The sequence below is a fragment of the Carettochelys insculpta genome, chromosome 26, assembly GCF_033958435.1.
Source record: "Carettochelys insculpta isolate YL-2023 chromosome 26, ASM3395843v1, whole genome shotgun sequence".
In the NCBI taxonomy this organism is placed as follows: Eukaryota; Metazoa; Chordata; order Testudines; family Carettochelyidae; genus Carettochelys; species Carettochelys insculpta.
In genome coordinates this window covers 10745415-10761531 of record NC_134162.1, presented here as the reverse complement: position 1 = coordinate 10761531, position 16117 = coordinate 10745415, and the positions used below count along the sequence as shown (strand labels likewise).

Here is a 16117-nt window from a genome sequence, read left to right as displayed (position 1 = left end):
ACAGCTCTTTCTTGGGGTATACAGTACCTCTACAGTTCCTCTCATGGAAGGCACCTGATATAGTTGGCATTGCACAGATTAAATGGGTGGAGGTTTAGCCTAGATGCACCCACTTAAGATTTCAGATAGAATCTAGACCACAAACCTCCCTAAAATACTGCTACTTGAAACGGATGCTTCTGCAGCTCACCCCTGACTTAAGCAAAAATAAACCACCAAAACTCTCTTTCCTCAGTTTCCTCTACTATTGTAACTTCTCCTCTGGGGACACATTTGAGGTTTGGATATTCTTAATTCTGCACCACTCTTGAGGCAGAGCATTATGAAGAGAGTGGTAGTAGTGTATTAATTAAAAGCTAGAGTTGGTGTTCTAGGTTCTCAGCACCATAGCTACAAATGAGTCCTGTGTTTACACACCAATTAAGAAACAATGATTATAGTAACTCTAACCTAGGTAATACCCAAAATATGACATATGGAATGGTAATAGACTTTACAAGCTCCAGTGTGCCCTCTGAAGCGGAGCTTGCTTACATGAGGAATTCTTCTCCACTAAGCTGCTGTAAATTGCAGATTTCTAGGCTATACTGGATTCTGCAGTTTGACATTCTTCTTAATAGAACAACAGATGGCAACATCTGCTTGCAGTCCTTAGCCTCCCAAGGTGACTTAAGATGTTTGGTTCTGATTTACTCAAATTTAACTTTTTTTTTTTTGATTGCAGAAAACTCAGGTAATTTAGCCATGTAATTAGTGTGCAATCATCCTTACTAATAACACTTGATGATTTGTGTTTATTGTAAATACATAAAACTCCTTGTTCAGAGAGAGAGGCCTTCTTTTTAGCCCTGATAAAGTCCAGAGTCACCCGTCTTTGGTGGCTTTTCAGGTGAGGAGGCATCCATGACCTCTGCAAAATAAGATTAGTTCACTTGTCAGTAGAAACTATACAGAATCATTAAGCATATGTTCCCACAGGTTTTCAAAGAAAACATCCAACAGAGCAGAGGGTTTCAGCTTATACACTTACTTCCAGTAGTTCTTGACGTCGTTGATATGCAGAGTTGGTTTCCTCTGCCTTTGAGAGGTAGCAGCTTTACTTTTGGGAGATGTTTAGTACCAATCAATGGCAGGTGAAGGGGAGTGTTGAATGGCTTTTACAGCAGGAGTTGAATCTATGTCCAGCATTGCTACTGCCTGACTTATCTTGGGAAGTCACAACTTTGCAGGACTTTTCTTCACTTGCTTTCCAAATGGGTTTACTTCACAGGGTTGTTTGAGGCTTAATCTCTTTCTGGGGAACAGTCATTTTGGTTCAAAGGTGCTGAAACAGCCCACTGGTCAAGGGACAACCTATGAAAGGTCCTGTCTCATCTGGATAGAATTGATCAATGCTGTCTTTATTATACAGATGGGAGGCTGCTTTCATAGATTCCAAGGACAGAATTGTCTGATCTACAACATAACTGAGGTCATAGATATCGGAGAGGTAGCCATGTTAGTCTGTAGCTTTGAGAACAGCAAGAAGTCTTGTGGCATCTTAGTGTATAAGGTGCCACAAGACTTCTCGTTGAGGTCATAGAATTTCCCCAAAATAATTCTTGAAGCAGAGGTTTTAGAATAATCTCCAGTTTGATGTACAAATTGTCAATGATGGAGGAGCCACCACAATCTTAGGTAAATTGTTCCAGTGATTAATCTCTGTTAAAAATGTACCCCTTATTTTGTGTCTCAGTTTCTCTAACTTCAGCTTCCAACCCTTTAATGGTATTCTGTCAGCCTCTGCTAGGTTGAAGAGACCATTATTCAAATATTTGTTCCCATTGTAGATAGACTTAATCATGTCACCCCTTAACCTGTTTAAGCTAAGTAGATTGAGCAGTTGGAGTCTGTCACCATAAGGCATGTTTCCTGTCCCGCCGTTCTTCTCTGAACTCATTCCAGTTGATCAAGAACCTGTCCGACTTGTGGGGACCAAGAGTGCACACAGCAGTCACCCAGTCCCGAATGCAGAGGTGAAATAATCTCTCTCTTCCTACTTGACTTTCCCCTGTTCTTGCATCCCAAGGTTGCATTAGCTGTTAAGGCCAAAGCTCCACAATGGGAGTTTGTGTTCAATTGATTATCCAACCCCCAAATCTTTTTCTGCCACGATGATGCTTTGCAGAATGCAATTCCTCACCCTGCAACTATCTTCTGCCTTCTTTGTTCCTATGGGTGGCCAGCTCAATGTAGCTGTATTAACACACATTGTTTACTTGTGCCTCCTCACCAAGTGCTCTTAATTGCTCTGAATGAGTGACCTTTCCTCTCATTTATCACTGCCCCAGGTTTTGTCACCAGAAGCCAATACTGGGTTTTCTGCCAGGTGACCAATGATAATAGCAGAGGGCTGAGAATCAATCCCTGCGTACTCCACTGGAAACAACTGCTCAGGGACCGTTTCTCATTTACAGTTACATTTTGAGACCTATTGCTTCACCCCATTTAATGGGTCCCATGTTAATTTTAGATCATTCTAGTTGTTATGCAAAATGGCACATGGCACCAGTGTTCCCTGTAAGCTGAGTGCTGAGGCGCGGCTGCCCAAGAGAGCTACAGATGCTGCCCAGCTGAGCAGAGTGCCCACAGTGGGCAGTGAGAGTTTCTATTGGTGGTGCACATAACATTTATTCTGTCCATGGAGGGCAAAAAATAGAGGGAACCCTCATGACAGCAAGTCAAACACCTCCAGAAGTCAAAGTGTGTTACATCATCACTATGACAAGCCCTTGGCTTTTTGTCTGTCAGAAGAAAGGCTGCATTATTCCCAGGGAAGCAGGTCAGGGATACAGTACAGTTTGCAACTGTCAGGACTTGTTTCTGCTAGTTACATAACTGAGAAACCACATCACTCTGTCATTCCACTCAGTTTGTATTTTCTGCTCCCCAGCACCCCCAACCTGCTTAGTTTTAGTGTCTTCCAATATCAGCAAAGAAAGCAGACTCAGATTTCTGTCTGCCAGGGCTTTGTGGGCAAGTCAGAGCAGGAAAAGAGAACAGGAAGCAGAGGGAAAATAAACATTTCCTTGCATTTTACTTGGAACGCTGCATGCTGGCTGTATGTTAATGCACATGTCATTTTTCCTGTCGTTCTAGAGCCGGCTGAACTGCTGGCATTTTCTTACCTGACGAGGGCTTGGGGTACATCCTGTGGAAAAACGAGAGGAAAGCGTAGAACGCGAAGGCCAGACCTCCAAAGATTGTCCCACAAATCAGGAAACTGTAGCTGCCCTGATCATGGATAATCTGCGGTAAAGGAAAATAAGGGTCTTAAGTGCAGTGAGAGAGGTGCTTCATACCAGGGCAAACCCCAGGGACCAACAGGCTGTTTTATATACACCTGTCCGAGGTCAGCAATGTCCCTTTGTTTGAACATAAGGGGAACCTTCAACTCAGGAGTCCATTTCCCCTGCTGGTCTGGCAAAATTTTTGACCTGCAAGGCAGGTGCCAAGACCCCTCTGTTTTCCCAGGCTGTATTAGTCCTATAGAGTCTCTTGCATATGGCTAGTTTTATGCACGTGTATTCTACAAATAAGCCCTACCTGTGAAAATGGCCTGGTCAAGACCTAAGTGAATCACATGCCCAGTGAATGGATATGCCTCTTTCACCACCTGTCAGGCTTTAGTGATCCCCCTCTGCCTCCAAAGTGATGCAACTCAGTGGGAAAGGGCCCTGGGAATGAAGCTTCTACAAGGCTCAGATCAATGTTTATGGGCATTTCTGCTCTAAGGAACATCACACAATGTGTATGTTGCCGCCACAGTTCTTCAAACTTTAGCACCTCAATTCCTAACACCAGAGGTAATGCAAAACAACTTATTGCCCTAGTAGCATTGCTTGGGGATAAGAAATGAAGCGGGGGAGCTAGCCCATCTCACCAAGACTATGTTGTTCTTTTAGCTAGATTTACCCAGCCTGGAAACTACACCTCCAGCTCTAGAGTGGACACCCTGCTGCAGCAGTGGGTGCTTCTATATGTAATTACTCCTAGCATTCTTCAAATGGTTGGTGGAAGCTGTATCGTGGAAGCTTCCCTGATAGCTATTACCTGTTTTCTCTACAGAACCCTGATCTCTCCTTCCTTGCAGAATGATTCTCTAGCTTTCAGAATGGTTGGAGAGCAGGATTATGTAAATCAGCGTCCATGTTAACCCCTGCTGCTGTGTAATGCAAGTCTCTTGGTGTGTTTTAATCCACTCCCATTTCTAAGTGGGGGAGATGGATGTGCACTAGGGGACCTTTTACTGCATGGCAGCAGGCTGGGGCCGGATAGATGTTATGTAGGGAAGCCTTTGGACTTTCATTGACTCAGTACACCTGTCTGTGCTTGAACTAAAATTCCAGTCAATTCAGGGCATATCATGTTTTCCCCCGACATCCTTTTTTTTCTGCACTTACCGACCCCACCAGTAACTGCAGCACCATCTCTCCGATTCCGGCTCCAGTCACTAACACTGTTGTGGCACAGCCTGAAAACAAATGGGACAAGTTTGTGGGAACTGCTGAAATGAAGTTGAAAAGGCCAAGCATCACCCCAGGCTGCAGGTCTCTGAGCTGAGACCCACCTGTTGTACATTAGTGAGCCTGCACCAGCATGGCCCTTGTGCATTCTGCTTGTCTCCACAGAAAGTTACTGCATGGCAACATTTATTTTGCTGTACACTGGCTGGCTGTGTAGACAAGTCCCTGCTTCCTTATGTACAGCACAAGATATTAAAGTAATAGCTGCAGCCAGCAAGGGGCCAGTGAAAAGCTGAGCTTTCCACTCTCCACTGTGTGCAGAAGCATCTTCAATGAGTGTTCCCGTCCATGTGCAGAATAAATTGTGTGTGCACTGAGGCCTGTGTGGATATGCACCACCAATAGAAACACATGCTGCCTGTTGTGGGAGCTCTGCTAATCAGCTGGGTGGCACCCGAATCTCTCCCAGGGAAACATCCAAGCACTCAGCTTATGAAGAGCCATTCATTCTTCATTCCCCTCCTCCCACCACCCTACTAGTTTGGTGCATGGAAGCAGCACTGTGTGTTGCTCATGGGATGGTAACTGGTGGTAGATATCAACCTTCCAACTTAGCCAGAGCTATTCCTGGGTCATCTGCAAAGTGTGTTCTTGAGGCCGTGAAAGGGGCTTACTCTTTGCTGCTGATACTTCCTCCCTCTGCTCAAAATCCAATGTGGGGGTGGTGGTTGGGATACTCACCTTTGTACTGGAGGATGTCTTCAGTGTATGCCAGCATGCTGGGGAAGATGCTACTGAGGAAGAGACCCAGGGATGCTGTGCCCACAAACAGGAAGACAACGCTGTAGGAGAACATCAGGAGCAGGAGGAAAGTTACAAGCACTCCAATCTGCAACAACACAAGTCCAGAGTCACTTTTGGGGAAGATAGCACTGAGTTCTAGGGGGCTTGTAAATAGAAGAGCTAAGGGTGGGAAAGAGGGAGAGAGAAAATGGATCTTTGTCTCCTGAAAGTTGAGTTACAGGCATTATCTGCAAGTCTCATGGTAATAACCCTATTCACTGGCTGGGCTCACAGCTACAGGTAGGACAGAGCCTAATCATCTTTAAATGCAATATTCAGTATTCTTACTAGAGGGACTTAAGCCAACTGCATTTGATTTTGGTTGAAAACCCGACAAGCACCATCGGTCACAATTAGAGAATTTAAGATCCCCTTCTGACTTGCTACATGGTGCATTTGATGTTTCTAGGGAGCATTAACACAGATTTTTGCGATTTTCTCCTTTGAAGGCAGTTGTTACTAACATCACAACTCTGCTGTTTTGCTGAATTGCTAGTGACATGCCAGCAGGGGGAGTGCTCACCAAACATAACTGCAGCTACAAATATCGGTTCTCCCCCAGCCCCCAGCCCCTTTAGTACCTTCAGGATTGAGTGATAGGTGGATTTAAAAAGATGTGTGCATGCAAACCTATGCACAGAGCAAACTGGAGGCTAAAGGCCATTTTTTTAAATATAACAATATTAGAATTAAGTTAAAATTTAATCCTAAATGATGTTAAGTGTGTATCTACACTAGTAATAATTGCACTGGTGTGTAATTTTCTTTCAGTCAGCAAACTTGTGTAATGCACCTTCGGTTGCCAGTGAGGTAAAAGGAAAAACTTGCAATGAAATCAGTAGGAACAGGAGCAGCCCCCAGCTCAGTTCTAGCTAACGGTACAAGCCAGGAAACCCTCTTATCTTCAGTTATGCTGGATCAGACCAGTGGTCCATCTAGTCTGGTGACAGGAAAATGCATAAATTGTCATAACTGTGGAAAAAGTTGAAACAGCTTGGCCGTGACTGGACATTTCTCCCTAATTTGTGCAGTCAGTGACTAGTTTAGGTTCTGAAGCCCTCTGGCTTCCGATATTCCCAATCTTTTAAAATGATTTAGTGTGGCTATTTCTCTGCAACCTTTTTTTTAAGTGACTTGTGCCCAGTTGCCTTAATGTGCAGGTGCCCAATCTGAAACAGCTCAAAAGCATGTGGTTGTGAGAAGGGGCACTAGTCATTTTTGAAGAATGTAGACCCAAAAATATCCAATCCTTTTTTTCCACCCGTGCTCGTCTGTTATGTCAAAGATCAGAGTAAATAAAGCTGATGTCCATATCATTCAGAATTTCCACTGAGATCGGAGAGGCCCGGTCTGAGCCTCTGAGAGAAACCAACAGTGTAATAAAAATTAAAAAAAGTCTTCATCTTCATCCTTTGTTTAGCCTATGTTCTTTGTCCCAGAGTCACTACAATAATGTACCTGCACTGTGTGAATGGTGATTTGTGCCTATGCATCCCAGCCTAAATGGGGTTGGAAGTTACTCCTTGCACTGGTGCAGCATAGCCATGAAACGGAGCTGTAGCTACTCCCATGGAAGAAGCCCCAGAGGCCAAGCCTTGGTGCTACCACTGCCCACTTCTGGGGATGACCCTTTTGTCTCCCACCCAGCAGTGCTCTGTGGAGGGTTATGGTAGAGATTGCCTTACCATGTTTACAGCCACCATGGTTGCAGGTTTCATTCGGTAGGATACTGGGATGGAGATGAGCCGGCCCAGGGTGATGAACCCCCAGAACAGGCTAGGCAGGTAGCCAGCCACTTTGTGAACAACAGAGAGAGGTTCTTCCACGGCATAGCTGTATATAAAGCCAGAGTACTCGCCCTGTAGGGAAAACCAACAGCATTCTTCATTAATTTTACATCTCAAGGCCTAGCCTCTGGGAGAACACAGGTCTGCTCTAACATGCTTTCTGCAGGAAAGGTGTATACTGTGTCAGGAACCCCAGAACAAAAAGAGATGCTTTCTGCTTCAGTGAGTCTACAATCCAAGTCAGCTTCTCTCAGCCTCTCTGAACGGCTTGCAGGACTGAGCCCGATTGGAAAAGGAAGCGAAATTCCCTGCTCCAGAATGCTACCGGGTGTCGTACATGTAGGCAGCTACTGTGCAAATAGCTCAAGAGCTGTACCCTGCCCCAAACCAACCCTGCTCGCACCCCCACCATCAGTGAAGTGAGTGATCTCTGTTCAAACCCCCTTTGTTTCCAGAAAGGCCAGGGGAAAAGGGGAAATCTAAACAGGAACCTCCCACTTCTCCTGGGAGGCAGTGCAGCCTCTTCAAACCCTTTTTAAAAGTAGGCAGAAGAAGGATTAGAACCAGTATTATCTACTATCAAAGAGAAGGAGCCTGACTACTGGACTAGGAGTGACCCTGGGCAGCCTACTGGCCCGATTCCTAGTTAATTGAAGTTGCACAGCCTCAAGAGGAAAAAGCCACAGAGACCCGCTCCTAGACCTGCTCAAGTAGGCAGGGGGGACTTGAACCAGGCTCCCCTCCCCCATGAAGGCCCTGGCCACCAGGCTATACAAGGCCACATACAGGGCAGCTTTGCATTGGCCCATTAAATAGTAGTTAAAATAGAACAACTTCCACCAAGAAAGACACTGGCTGCACTAACCCTTCCACAGGGATGGCCTGAACTAAGCACACCAACACCTAAGGAATATATCCCAACCACTAGGCTGAGAGGGCAGGTAGCAGCCAAGGCTCAGTTTTGCCTAATTAAAGTGGAACAGCCTCAAGCAGAAAGCACCCCACCACCCACATCTGTCATGGTCTGGCCATAGCACTGGAATCAGTGCTCCCCTGCTCTCCAGGTCAGCAGTCTAACCAACTATCTGCAGAGCCACACACAGCCTTTTTCTGGCCCACCTTGTAATTAAGGGGAAAGTTTCAGTGGCAGCAAGCATGATACTGACCTCCTTAAAGCCCTTTGATGGTTACTAATGAGAGGTACTGCATAAGCCCTTGGTATTGTTAGTATGATACCCAAGAGCAGAATTTACCCCTTCATTTACTAGATACTGAAGGCAAGTCCATCTCCTTACTGCCTTTTCACCATGGCCTTCTGGGAACTGTGGCAGACCTAAGATCTCTGCTGCTGATATGCATTGTCCTTTACCATGGTTAGTAGGACTGCAAAAGCAGGCAAAGAGTGTTGCAGGAGCAAGCTGGATGGCACCCAGATGAGGGGAGGGAGGACCCCTATGTCAGCACATGGATTTCAGAAAGGTGCTCTCAAAAAGTGTTGGCAGTTCTTAAAAAAAATGCAGTAATACTAGAGGCTCAGCAACAAGCTGATCAGGGTGGAGAGTGGAGGTGCAGGGAATGCACAGTCCCAGCATGCCACGGAAACAAGCTACATGCGAGCTTGCAGCAGGGCTCCTCTGGGCTCAGGGAAGGTCCCAGAGCACGGCACACAGCTATTAGCTTTCCCAGAGCAGGGCTGCAGACCCTGAAGTAGCATCTGCAAAGCATATTTGCTCTTGCTCCATGAATGGGATAGAGGGAGAGGCTCCTTCATAACCCATAGAGATCCAGGTGCAATGAACTGACTGCTTGTATTTTGCCTGAGGCTTAGCCTGAGTATAATGAATTCAGGGTGGAGAAAGTGCCACGTAGCTTTGATTGCAAGTTTTCCTCTGCCAGCTGTACTTACAATGATGCCATCACTCATGAAGAGGACAAGAGCTCCAGTGACGTGGACTGCGAAGTAGGAGTAAGGAGCTCCTCTGAAGTTTTTGCTTTGGCAGCAGCTAAATAGGTCGTCATGCCCTGCATTTAAAAAAAAAAAAAAAAAAAAAAAAATTCAAAGCAAACATCAGGGGAGCTCCCAACTAGCTGCTCACTCTACCACGCACAATGGGGATTTGTTCTGCAACCTGCCCCAGGACACATGGCAATCACGAACACACAGCGCTGTGAAGGGTTGCATATGACCTGGAACACAGATAACCCCTGCCAGTGTGAAATCTTACCGCAGCGTAAGGGCAGGTGGTGTCCACTCCATGCTCCCTGGCACCTGTGCACTGATGTGGCAGATAATTCACAGTGCTGCATTCAATACCAGCCCAACCAGAGATTTATTATTGTTTGCATTGTGGTAGCCCCTTGAGGACCTGCCAGAAATCAGGCCTCCATAGGGTGGGGCACCACACCTGCACACAGGGAGACAAAATTCCTGCCCCAGAGCTTACAGTCTTAGGCTTGTCTACCCTGCAGTCTGTGGTCGTCCAAACTCAGGGTCCTCGGCTGGCTCAGACATCCTATGCTGCTGCAGTTTCACAGGCCAGCCACCCTGAGTTTTGACCACATTTCTCCATAGTATAAATGTCCAGACAGGGGGAAAAATTAGGTTTAAGGCATGCACATCTTTGGATCCTTTGCTATGTCTACACATATGCTTTGCTGGTATAGTTATACCGGTACACTACTTCCCCAAAGCACACCTAGTGTGAACACAGGTTATATGAGCGACTGTGCTTTTGCCAGCATTGTTGATGTCACTATAAGTCTACACTAGGGTTTTGTCCTGGACAGCACTGTGGGTCAGGAATCATCCCAACTGACAAAGCAGAAGATGCCATAGACAATAGATGTGGTTAAGCATCCGTGCCACTCTGTCTCCCTGCCCTTCATTCCCTCTGCCCAAGAGACTTGCCTCAAGCCTTTTATTTAAGAAAAAAAAAATGCATCTTTATTCTGCTGCACTCTGCCAGGCCAGCTGTCTGCCAAGGTGTGTACGGTAGTGATCCCTGACCCCAAAGCTATGACAGCTGCAGTGCCTAACATACATGCAGTTATATGGACAAAGCGGAGGTTTATTTCATTGTTTCATTTTGCTCAAAGAGGATGGTTTTACTGCTGCTATAAATTGCTGCTCCCCAGTATAACTGCATACACAGCCAGGAAGCCTTTTTTGTTGGATAGCATACCAGTATTCCTAAACCACAAAGTGCCCCGAGTGTAGGCATGACCTAGCTTTAACTGTGATACGGAAATTAAAAGTGTTTTAAAATTCCCATTCACTTATCACTATTTACTGCTGGTTAAATATGCTTGGCATCCGTTCCTCTCAGCTGTACAATGGATCAGTTACAGGTTTGCTTCAGTGGAGTCCGGGCAGCACATAATACAAAAGGACATTTGTTTACGAAGGGCAGAGTTTAAACAAAATCAAGGAGATAATTTCTTTTGTTCTTGGATTTGATACAAGTTCACTTTCTTCAGGGCCAAAACGTAGGACCAAGCATGTGAAATTCCTTTGCCGTGTGAGGATGGTGCAGGGGGACACAGAAATCCAGCTGACACGAGTTTGTTTCAAACTCAACAACCAACAACAAAAGAAATAGAGTCGAACTTTCAAAAGGGTTATGTGGCTTAGCAGCCCAAGTCCTCTTTACCAAATGCTTTCCTCACTTTTAGAACAGGTACTCTTGCTTGGGCATGGGATACAAACGTAGCAGAAAAATGCGATCGACTATATGTGGGGATCCTAAATCACTTGGGTGCTGTTGAAAGTTTTGCCCTTGGTCATGAGGATCTTTGCCTTCAATCCAGGGGCCTTGACTTCCATGCCACAAGGTTTGGGCTCAAGTTAATTAGGCTCTCAGACAGTGTTCCCTGTAATTTTTTCCATCCATGAGCGGAATAAATGTTGTTATGCACACAAGGCATGTGCAGATGTGCTCCACAAGTACACGCACATGCTACTGGGTGTGGGTGCTCTGCTAATCAGCTGGGTGGTCACCCAAGTGCTCAGCTTACAGGGAATGCAGCTCTCAGACATTTCCCTCTCTAGTCTAGTGCTCTGTCTACAGGGCTGGCAGTGAGCTCTCCTGTTCAGGCAGTGAAAAGAGGAGTCAGGAAATTATTCACAGCTCTGCCATCCGCCAGCTGTGTCACCTCAGGTGAAACACTTTCAGTGCCCCTGCTCCTGCTCCCACCCGCTATGTGTCTTGTCCCTTTTGGGCAGCCACTGACTCTGGGGGTGATCCTGGTTGGGGCTTTCAGGGGAGAACCATAATACAAGCAATAATAAAACCAGCAGTCCTGTTTGGGGCAAAACTAACGTGCAGGAATGGATACCACCCGCTATAATTCAATGCCCAATGGACCTGCTGGGCATGCCAGGCAGTTTAAAGGGGAAGTCACTCCCGCATCAAGCCCAACCCCTTCAAACTGGATCTGTGACCCCACAGGCAGGTCAAGCCATTACAGTGGAAAACCACAAAAGAAACCCATGAAGGCACACAGGTGCTGAGCACATGGCTGCTCTGCACACACCAGCAATAGGCATCATCACCGCCTACGAGATGCCTGCCGATACGAACGAGAGCTATGGAGGATTGTTGCCCCTTTGCAACACTGACTTGACTTCTCCTCACTGCTAAATATTCAGTGTGAACCCCTCGTGTGTCCCCTTGTTGGAAAGCACATTGCTTGGGAAAAGGGGCCGTCGCTGCCTCACCTCTGTCCAACTGGGCTGTCTGCAACGTGGCGGGATGATTGTCCTTTTCGGCCGGCTGCGTTTCCATTGCCAGTTCATCTGCAGAAAGTAGCGGGCGGCTCCCATTGTTGAAGCAGGGCACCAGCCTTTCCTTGTAGAGCAGGAAGAACACTGCAATGGGGACTGGTAGCTGGGGGAGCAATGGGGAAAGGTAGGTTAGCCTGCATAGATTTATTGTCCCTCAGTCAAGTGCCAAGTCCCCAGATTTTTTCCTCCAGTGGTAAGAGTTGCTCCCACCTTCAGGAGTCCTCACTAGGATGGCTGGGTGGTTACAAGTTTCAGAGGGGTCACTGTGTTAGTCTGTTTCAGCCAAAATCAGGAGTAGTCCTGTGGCTCTTACAACACATTTATTTGGGTATAAGCTTTCGTGGGTAAAACACACACTGTCAGATGCAACTGAGTGGTTACAGAGTTGGACTCCACTTCCAATGGGCGTGAGCTTGGGTGAATGTGAATCCAGCCTAAAGAGCATAAGCCTGCCTTAAGCTGTGGTTAAGGGAGCAGACCCTCAGCTAATCAAACACCTGGCCTTCCCGTGGGCCCAACCAACTGGGGACTGAAGGAAGGGCAGGAAGGGGCTGAAAGCAGAAGTGGTTGACAAATGTCACATTTTCAGCAGCCGTTCAAAAGCTGAAGTATTTCAGTTCCGAAATGCTGCAGCAGCGCCTCATGTTCCCATTTTTCTACCAGGGAGCCCAGCCCAGAGAGGACTCCATTTCCTATGGGGCACTCTGGTCTCACAACTTCGAGAAGCTGGGCACTGTGGCCCTAGTGCATCATGGGAACTGTCATCCAGCTGAAGAGCCCAACTCAGAAGAGAATGGGAACACGAAGGCTCCTGAAATACGAAATGCCATGAAGCACTGTGACAGCATTTCGCAACTGCAACACTTTGGTTCCTGAGAATTATCCTTTCAACGAAAAATGTCCCAGTTTTCCTGTGGAAAGCAGGCAGTTTGCATTGCACAAAACCTGTTGTTCCATCCCAGAGCCAGTTTGCACAGATCCCTCTGGCCAGCCCTCTCTGTGAGCGCTCGGTGCTTAACTAGTCTCTGGCATCAGACGAATTCGAGTTTCTGTCCCATGCCCACATCACAAGGATTGTGGCACATCCCACAACAAGCTATCAGTGGCTGCCTCTTTGGCAACCTCAGCTGAAAGGCCAAGGGTTGAATGGAGACTTACTTATCCCTCTCAGCCTACGTATCATCCAGTGTCACCTAGAGGCTTCCACGGAGTCCAGGATAGTCACTGCGCCAAACAACCCACTAGCTCCAGCCCTTCCAGGCGAGAGCAGCAGCTCACTGGTGAAGCAGCGAGGACATTATGCTCCACTCGCTCTGGGGGCAGACAGAGGACTCCAGTCTCCCCAGCTGCCACTGTGCCAATGCACACTGGTGCTATGCCTCCTGGCACTTCCCTGCAGCACCGGCTCAAGGTCACAGCTTAGGCTGGGCTTCTCACACGCACGACTTGGTGGTGCCTTTAGACCCACAGGGATTTATTCCTTTTTGTGTTTGAAGGGAAAATAAAGGGAATTAAATAAAGGCAGGTTCCCCCCCCCCACCCCCGCTTTAGCTGAAGCCCTGTTATTCGTGACAAACCGAGGGAGAAAACCAGGAAATCCATAAGTTACAGCTCACCCTCTGCCCCTGCTCTGGCCACTTGGTTTTGTTTTCTACACATCTGTGAGCAAGTGTGAGGGCTAACTCTGAATTTCCGGGTTTTTGTTGGCTCAGGGTATTATTTAAGAGTATGGAGGATTTCTCCCCCTCCCCTTTCTCTATTGAATTCATTTACGAGGACTCCATTGTTCCCAGAACAATGGGAATGGGAACTATTAGTTCAGTCCCATGGAAGAAAAATGCATTCAACTTGATAGTTCTAATCCTTCCGGAGGTCAGGACTGTATTTTAATTGTGCACTTGCAACAATAATAAAACAGCAGCTTTGCAGACCTTGCAGATGCTCTCACCATGCATCTACAGAACACCTTCCACCCTAAAGGATCCCAACATGTGAATAAAAGGGAGGCCTCTGTGGACAAGGTACTAGACCCATGGTATCCAATACACCAGCAACCAACCACGTGGTTATTCCGCTGGTTGAGTGTGGCTAGTTGGCTTAAACAATAAATATATTTTCAGCATAGTGTGGCTAGTTTGCCAGGAAAGTGGCTCTTGCTTCAGAACTGGCTGGACACCATGGCACTAGACTGAGACTCCTGAATCCTGAGCACAAACTTCTTCTGCGACCTTGTCCAATGATGAGTGTTCCCTGTAAGCTGAGCACTTCGGCTGCCACCCAGGAGAGATTCAGGTGCCACCCAGCTGATTAGCAGAGTGCTCATGGCCAGTAGCATGTGTTCCTACTGGTGGTGCACATAACAAAATTTATTCCACCCTGGTTAAAGAAAATAGAGGGAACAGAGAACAGTTGTCCTCTCTTCAGAGCAGAGACTGTCTCAGTGTACACATCCATCCCCTAGCACAATGGGGTCTAACATTACTTAGGACCTCTGGGAGCTATTTTAACACAAATAATGCTAAGCGTAAATTACCTTCCCACACCAGAATTAGCAATTGGCCTGACCTAAACCCTAGAAGCGGGTGACAAACATTTACAACCCTCTCTCAAACCACACGCTGTCAGCTTTTGAGCCACTGACACAACACAGCCATCAACACAAGGCAGCCCCCTCTGGAGTGAAATGTGGCAGTCAAATACATGCAGCCAAGGGAATCAGAACGGCCCATCAGCTTCTTCATTCACAGAGATGGATGGAATTTCACTACAGAATAGGTTTACCACCTTTCTCGGGCCATTCAGATCTGCTACCATGACCCCACAACAGCTGAGACTGGATGTTTCTCTAGAAGGCAGCCACAGTCTTGGAAGGAGGCTACCCTAACTCTAGGATTCATGAGCAGACTGAGCACGTACATACACCTCAGTCCCATTCTGGTAGCCAAACAATCCCATGTTCCCACAGCCAAGTAGCAGGAGATGTTTAATTCTGCTAGGAGAAGGTCACAGTCTATCCATAGGCTTGGTTCAACGCACAGGACTTCCTCATTCTTTACCTTTCTGTAGCACCTTGGCCTGAGCTGCTCAGAGCTTCACAGGCATTAACTGTGTCCAGTACTAGCCCAGGCTCTCTCACTAGTTACTCACACCTCTACCGCACTCATGTGGCTTGTCCGAGTCTGGCCAAGTGTCTCATAGAACCAGCTGCCTCTGTCCTCCTTTGATATTTCCATACAGTGCACCAGAAAAGGGCAAACAGTGATGAGCTGGGTTGGCTCATGGGTGTGGTTTGTTTGCCAAGATATATATGTTTATTAAATCGGACTGGCTCCTTGGACAGGCTTGGTTTTCTTAAGTTAACACGCTGATTGCACTGCGGCTGCTTGGCCCACAGAGCCTCTCTCATATGCTACAGGACTATAAAGAACAGACAGCAGACACGGGTGTTATGTGGCTAACTGCCCCAGGCATGGGGCTGATCGTGTGTCCCCTTGTGTGGGGCCACACCCATTAAAGGATCACCCCTTGGCATTGTCTACAATTGGAAAGGCTCCCGCTTCCCCAAGCTGATAGCAGAGGAACAGCTAGCTAGACAACGCAGGTTGATTCCTGGTGCAGTCTCTCCTAGAGTAATTCCCAGACTTCGGCAGCAAAGAATTTGGCTCAGACTTTTTTTTTCTTTTAAGGTGCTGGGAAATGGCACTGTAAGGAAACTGCCAGAATCTCTCACCTGAGCTTGTTGTTTCATTTCAGTTCTCTCAACGAACTCAGGTGTTATTCCTCTTCCCTGGTCTGTCTTACGTGTTTAGTACATAATAAATGAGCGCCTCACAATCCTTACAACACTCCTGTACAGGAGGCACTGCTATTGTGCCCATTTGGACAGGGGAAATTGGGCACAAAGAGACTGAGTAACTTGCCCAAGGGGAGACAGTTCGTAGTAGAGCAGAGAATGATCTTGGCTGTTCTGAGTCGCAGGGTAGCACTCTTACCATCAGAGCAACCCTCCTCTCAGTTTGTCTCCCGATTGCTCTGTGCACAAAATGCAATAAATAGATGCATCAAGACGGCAAACACAGTTATAATCAGAGCACTCATCCATCTTCAGATTCTATTATCAACCCAGCTCCCTGCCGGATCCGGGACTACCCCAGCCTACTTCCACAGAGCCCAAGCTAAAGAGCTTCCACCAGTCCCCC

The 16117-nt window shown here is 47.0% G+C and overlaps 1 protein-coding gene across 1 annotated transcript in view; it reads right to left on the bottom strand.

Annotated features, from left to right (window-relative positions):
• Window positions 1-17: 17 nt before the first annotated feature.
• MFSD4A (major facilitator superfamily domain containing 4A) overlaps window positions 18-16117 on the bottom strand; it is a 32847-nt gene continuing 16747 nt past the window's right edge. The window contains exons 4-10 of the mRNA XM_074977332.1: window positions 11853-12021; window positions 9042-9157; window positions 7034-7207; window positions 5247-5394; window positions 4443-4513; window positions 3168-3288; window positions 18-910 (exon numbers count right to left, since the gene is read on the bottom strand). Coding sequence (XP_074833433.1) covers window positions 843-910; window positions 3168-3288; window positions 4443-4513; window positions 5247-5394; window positions 7034-7207; window positions 9042-9157; window positions 11853-12021 — 867 coding nt within the window. The 3' untranslated portion in view covers window positions 18-842. The remainder of the gene's footprint in view (window positions 911-3167; window positions 3289-4442; window positions 4514-5246; window positions 5395-7033; window positions 7208-9041; window positions 9158-11852; window positions 12022-16117) is intronic.